At 43.1% G+C, this 6,858-nt stretch overlaps 1 protein-coding gene across 3 annotated transcripts; it reads right to left on the bottom strand.

Annotated features, from left to right (window-relative positions):
• Positions 1-230: 230 nt before the first annotated feature.
• LOC119019796 (carnitine O-acetyltransferase-like) lies at positions 231-6,754 on the bottom strand. 3 transcript variants are annotated; one of them, XM_037098676.1, is made up of 14 exons: positions 6,640-6,754; positions 4,971-5,240; positions 4,724-4,842; positions 3,293-3,346; positions 3,038-3,203; positions 2,748-2,922; positions 2,453-2,631; positions 1,916-2,016; positions 1,709-1,828; positions 1,490-1,612; positions 1,254-1,389; positions 1,058-1,120; positions 828-965; positions 231-723 (listed from the first exon to the last, which is right to left on the bottom strand). In XM_037098676.1, the coding sequence occupies exons 2-14, from the start codon at positions 5,226-5,228 to the stop codon at positions 508-510; spliced, it is 1,848 nt and encodes a 615-aa protein (XP_036954571.1). In that variant the 5' UTR covers positions 5,229-5,240; positions 6,640-6,754; the 3' UTR covers positions 231-507. The 3 variants fall into 3 exon arrangements, with proteins under 3 accessions (XP_036954571.1, XP_036954570.1, XP_036954572.1); XM_037098675.1 differs by having other exon boundaries at positions 6,398-6,736; XM_037098677.1 differs by lacking the exon at positions 6,640-6,754 and adding an exon at positions 6,281-6,375.
• Positions 6,755-6,858: the final 104 nt, after the last annotated feature.

Genomic DNA, 6,858 nt, shown 5'->3' with positions numbered 1-6,858 from the left:
AGACCTGTAAAAACACTGTAATGTGTCAAACAGGTTGAGTTACCCTTTACGCAAGATTTTTTTTTGTTGTATCTTTTCATGCCTACTTGCTACTTCTTTTGACCTGAAATAAATAATAAAGGCCAAACATTCAAAATATTTGTGTCAAGTTAGGACAGTATCATTTTAAAGCCTGCACTGGGAATTAATTAGGTACAAACAAGGGCTATTATTCTATTGCAGTCAGCAAATCTTGTTCATTTGAAGTTTATATGTACACAATTTCTTAAAATATAGAATTTCCTCCACAGATAATTAAATCTCATCACAAAGGCAGTGTATTGACAGTCACACATTCTGTACCCAAAACCCCTCAATAACACGTTTCCCCTCAGTTCCAGCACGTTCAGTCTATTGTGCGTCTATGTCGGAGTGGCCTTCTGCCAGCGACTCCGGCATCGGTTCAGTTCCAGTTGTCCCATCCAGCCCCGGTGGGACACAGACGCCGTGCCAGGCTCCTGCGTGGGATCACTGCTCGGCTGTTGCTGTGTCTTCCAGGAGAGCTCTCATGTCCAACAGAGCATCCTCTACAGCCTGGGCAAACTTGGCAGCGTTCGTCTCCTCACAGCTGTTGAAGGCCGTGATGGCGATGTTGATGTGCTCATCCATGGGATTGTAACACACTCCATAGCCATCTGGCACCATCGGACCAAAGCACATCACACAGTCTGTCTTGGAGCCAACCTGGACACGGAGACGGGAGAGATGGGGGCAAACAAACAAACATTACTACAAATAATCATTCGCTCAGTAATAATAGATGTTTATTTTCTTACATGTAAATATACCTGGCTGGTGGAGAGATGGTAATGGTGAGCCACAGCAAATGAAGTATCCATGAATATCTCAGGCATGGAGGTCAGGTCCTCAATACTCACCATCTTCAGCCCGAGGAGGTGTCTGTCTATGGCTTGTCCATGAATTGCCTAAAAAAAAGAGTTGCATGTGCAGAACTGAGATGAATCGGACTGTGTCAGAAGAAGGCACAATTTTAATATAAGGAAGAACCAGGTCTCACATCGTATGTGTTCGTCTTATGTGTCTGAACGGCTTTCTGCAGCAGCGCCAGCCTTTCAGAGTTCTGTTGGGAACATTTACTGTGGTGTCAGACAGCTTACAAGCCTTACAGGAACAACAACACTGTATTTGAATTTTGGGTGAACTGTTTCTTTAAACTGCATCTTCATTGTGAAAATACAGTGGTGTAACAGTACCTGTTTAGCTGGGTCTTGCATTGCCTGGACAAAGTTAAATGAGTCTACAGTGGTTGACCGGATTGCATCTGTTCGCCCATACTTGAACATCCGTAACGATGCACTCTCATAAATCGAGCAGGAAATATTATACATCCTGGAATTCAGAAACGGCACACAGGACATATGATGTAATACCTTGAATGTATAACACAATGTTTTACTATGAAAAGGAAAAGGGGATGGGGATGTCTCACCTAAAGTAGGCCAGTTGAAGAACCATTTGCATAAAGGCATCTGGACTCAGCTTATGCTGTTTTGGTACATTTTTTCCAAAGTGAGAGAACATAAGCACCTTCACATCTAAGTCGTGCACCATTCTGATAAAACACAATGAAAAAAGGAGTTACGCAAAATGTGAAATGAAACTGAGACAGTATTAACAATAATAATGATCATAAGTGCACGTTACATACATGTTCATATTTTGTTTGGCTCTCTCTATGTCTCTCTTGACCTCAGGTGTAATGTTAAAACGCAGTTTCTGAGGCATGGACAAGGGAACCATGGGGGAGCGAACCATTTCAGTTCTCTGCCTGATGAGAAAACATGAAACGCTTCAGCAATTTGAGCTCATTTGTAAACAAAGATAACACTGAACTAAAAAACTGAGCGGAACTTACATGTATTTAACAACGTAATCGATGAGGAACACGATGGGTGGACCCTCAGCGGGTGCATGCTCATACACCAGCCCACACGTACCGTCTTCACCAACAATGAACTGAGGACGATTAAGGAGTACATTTAAACTCTCAAGCATCATCACAGTACTGCTGATTATTCTATAAGGTGTTATTTGTAAGAAACTACCACAATTTGGACATAGCTCCAAAACTGTATGGGGTAGCTTACCTGCTAACTACTATACTCTTTGCTGTAACTATCTTGGCTGTAGTGACCTTAGATTTATACAGAAGAACTAGTGACCAGATAACAAAATAAGGCCATTCCAACCAATGAGAATTGTTTGCTGAGCGATTTACCCAAAAAAGTCTTTTACTTTCTGGTTATGCAACCTATTAAATATGTGCAGTAATATTTCTCCTTGCCCCGCCCGCGAGTTCCAACTCTGCCCATAGACTTTTCATTTGTTGCATGTTTCAAACTGAAATACTGGCCAAATCTTACATACTGCCCCTTTAAATGTAAAGACTGACCTGTAATGTCTTGTCAAACCAGCGGTTGCCGCTGTTCCAGCGAGCACCTCCTCCGTGCAGCATCTGGGCAGCCACACGGCTCGGATACATCTCATCTGACACGCGGGGCATCGGGGCATCCAAACAAACTGTGAAGATACTTTTCTGGATGGCACGGACTGACTCCTTGTTCGTCTTATCTGAGGACAAACAAATCCAATAAAATCTCATTTTTCCATGACACATTTTCTCTCAATTATTCCTCTTTCTTGATTTCTGCACATGCTATCAAAGATTTTGCCTTCACTCTGCTTACCCTTAATCAGGTTGTTATAGGCTTTTCCCCAGGTGTTGCGATGCTGTGATGTAAGGATGCCAACAGGCTCCTTGTTAGTCTGCAGAGATGAGTTCCAGATCTTCTCCAGCTGCATGTACAACTGGTCTACTGTCAGCCGGCTGCCATCGCTGTTGTACACATCCAAGACAAAGAACTGCAAGGAGAAGCCAGACCAGGCTGATTTAGTCACAGTTCCAGTATGTCTTTAGCCATAAAACCAGTAGTAATTAATACAAGGCACAGACCAGCAGCAGCGCCATCTAGAGTACCTGGAAGTTATGGACGACAGTGATGTGAGTGGGAGGTGTTTTCCCGATGGCGTGATTTACAACCGTGTCTCTCTTTGGACCAGGGAGGCGACAGGAGGACAGGATCTGGTAATATTGGTCCATACACAGCGGCTTTCCACTCAGATACTCAACCGGCAGGGTCTCACTATAACACAGTATCCATCAGCCATTTTTCCACCAACTGCAGTTCATGCTGATAATAAGCTTTTTGCTATTAGTTAAAGACAAACTCACGTGTCAATCATTTTTTTAAAGTCCAAAACACCTGCAATCAGTTTGGCAGCAAACCTGCACAGAAGACAACACTGGTTATGATGGTTATGATTTATTTCATATTAAAGGACAAGTTCACCCAAAGCATTTTTTAAAAAATTGTCAATATTTCCTCCTGCTCTCACTGATTGAAAGTCAGGTGAAGTTTCGTATTCTACAAAACATTTCTGAAGCTTCACAGTGAAATAACGTTGCAGTATTCTCTTACACAGCTGAAGGAGCCTGAGACTTGTTTCAGATCTAAAGATCCCCCTCATCCGTAACTGTTTGAATCAGAATCAGAATTCTTTAATGTCATTGTCACAGACGTTACAGCGAAATTGGCTGAGCAATTCATCCTGTGTTTATTTAAAGAAAGATTGAAAAAAGAAAAAATAATAAATAAATGTCCACACATACCTACATATGTAAACCCCCATCCATGCACACACTTGCTCACTCACTCACGCACCAACACACACGCACACTTCTGGGTAAAATCTACACGCGCACACATACACACACCTGCAAACATACATACACACACACAAAAACACACACCCGCATACTTCAAACCCGCCCAGCCACACAGTCTATTGCACATGTTCCCATGACCCACACTGATGTTCAAAGTGCTTAGTGGTGGTGGGGGGGGTTATTGAAAAATGTTATTTACATCTGTGATGTACGGTTAACCTTGTTTAGTTACATGTGACAACAACAAGTCCTGAGCTACTTCAGTTAATAAGGAAAAAATTCCAATGTTGTTTTGCTTGTCAAGTCCGAGAAATGCTTTGTGGATTGTGAGACATCACCTCACTTTCCATCAGCATGGGGGCGAGAAGATAATGACTCAATTTTTTTATTTTTGGGTGACTATATCCTTTGAAGCTCTAAAGCTACTGTGTATTTGAGGGGTGAATAGACAACACAACATTCTGAGTAACAGCTTTACATTTACAAGTAAATGCCACTGGCTGACAATTTCAGAGCCTTGTGTACCCTGCACAGCTAAAGCTCTAGCACTGGCTTCACTGGAGGATTTCTCTATGGGGCCACCGTGTACACTGCATATCCCAGGGGTCACAGTAGTCGAAAGCAGCTGAGCAATGCTAGGAGCAGCCGAAGAGGCTTTAAATAGCCAGAGTGTACAGGGAAGCCTGCACAAAGGTCGGCCTGCGGCTACAGCTTCATGTGAGCTTGTTTACGTTGCGTTTCAGCACAATGTAAATCAGTTTCAGATTAACAACTTCATCAGAATGACAATGACAATCAGGGTTTATAACTGATATTACTGAGAGTAATACAGCAAATATCAGAAGAACTGGCTTGTCTTTTCATGACTGTACATATTTGTTTATTAAGATAAAGAGTTATGTTCGGCTGGTTTCACAGTGGGTGCTGGTTTCTCACCTCATCTGTCCCTGTCGGTCGGTGAAGTGCATGCGAGGCAGGACAACCCCGGGACTGGTGTAGACTGCCACCGGCATACGGCAGTCTAGATAGGCAGACTGCATCCACCATTCTGACAGCTACAGCAGTAGTCAGACAGCAGGATATATGTTTTGTTTTTTGTTTTTTTTACAGTCTGCAAGGTAGTATTACAAACATACAGACCTTATACATCAAAATATACATGTTAATACAGCCAGATATCTACCCAGTTGTCTGTTTTGCGTGCCTGTCGCTCCAGGCTTTTCTGCAACCTTTCCCCCACACCACCCTTGAGGAACTCCTCCACCAGTTTACGGGTGTGTTCCAGCTCCTCCTCGCTCACGATGGGCTCCAGGGCAGCCAGGTATCGCTCGCATGTCTGCTTCAAGGGTGGCACCGGCAGTTTAGGTAAACCCTCCTGGTGCACCAGGGACCTCTCTTGGATCTGTGTGACTGGTCTGACCAGGCGACATGGGTTCACCATGCCGGGTCGCAGCTGAAAGACATGGGTTTAATAAGCACATCTCTCCTCTGCTTTGGTAATATCTTCAGTGACTACACTGCAATATGTCAGGCTTTCATTTCAAAGACTGTCACATAGAATTTATCGATCATCTCGCTAGTTGAACCGGAAGTTAAATTGGATTCTGGAGCAGACAGATGCTGTCCATGAATCCAGGAGTCCACATGTTGCAATCAAAGCCTCCAACAGTAAATAACTCAGTAAAGTGTTAGAACAACATTTTTAATTGATTCAAAGTCATATACATTACAGTGAGGTGACTTGGGCTGTGAAAACTGACACCAAAACAACTGAGGGCAGGCAGTCACACTATTTGTCTGGGCCGACTGGTGAAGGCTCTGCCAGCTTATAAATAGAAGGTTGACACAGTTGAAACTTTGGAATCGGAGCTAAAACAAACACACATGAAAGCAAGAAATAAATCTGTGCCCTCATGCTCACTGATAGTTACCATTATGAAGTAGTTATCTGGCACAATAAAGATTTGACAATACATTTGGATTAATTCAATCAGATTTAAATGTTAACAACTACGTAACAGTGGGAATTATCAGTTCAAAAGTATTGATGTGAATCATTCAAATTGATAGAGCTGACTTTTAGTGTTGCCAAGCGTAAGGGAATCTGATAAACAACAACTTCCGGTATGTTTTTTTTTTTTTTTTTCAGAATAAAGTCGCTGTTGTCATGATTTTGGCAGTACATGGTGCATCAAATATGATAAAGACAAAGGTTATTACTGAAGGCTGGGGCTCTGCAGCAAATACAAAACTACTAATAACTGGCATTTTGTCGCATAAGTCCTGTTCGAAGCATGCACAGTGAGCTAACGTTATGCTATCGGCTAACATTAAGCTAGGCTAACGTTATGCAAAATGTCACCACGACGAGGCGGCCGCAAACGCTCTGAATTAATAGTCCGCCTTTAACAATGTCCTACCCAACATTATGAACGTGTACGGCGGTAGAATGAGAGTTACATTTTAACTTAATATTGTGACATTGCTGCTGACCTGTACAGCGCCCCACCCCCTTCACACAGCCTGACGCCGTAAACACAGACCGAACGTTCCTGCGATTTGTCATTGCGCACCCAAAAATACACGTAGGCTGAAAAACAATTGACTCACCGTGGATCTGACAAAAACAGCCAACATGTTGTCCGACAGATGCGCTAAAGTTTATGACAGTCCCGGGAATATGAATGGGAAACTGTCGGGCAGTCATGTCTCAAGGACGAGCACGCCGTCTATTCTGAGCCATCCGCCCCCCTCGGACCCACCGAGGAAAGACAACTGCGAGCTCTCCGCCAAAAGTCCTGATTTTCTGAGTGGACTTTGGTGCCTGCGTCCTGCTGCTGCAAGATACTCACCACGCGTCTGTCAGCAAATGTGTCTCATTTCATTTGAATATTTATTTCACTCGAAGAAATACAGCATAGTGTCCCCCCCCCAATAACCACCAATAAACTATTGTGTTTACGTTTGATTACGTTTCATTGCAGAGTAATAAATGTTTTGATTTGTCTCACAGGGAAACGGATCAGTGTGGTAATACAGACCTGCAAGGTCACTATAGACCCCATACATGT

Source organism: Acanthopagrus latus, chromosome 5, assembly GCF_904848185.1.
Source record: "Acanthopagrus latus isolate v.2019 chromosome 5, fAcaLat1.1, whole genome shotgun sequence".
Lineage (NCBI taxonomy): Eukaryota > Metazoa > Chordata > Actinopteri > Spariformes > Sparidae > Acanthopagrus > Acanthopagrus latus.
Note: the sequence above shows the minus strand (reverse complement) of the source record. Positions and strands in the feature narration are given on the sequence as shown.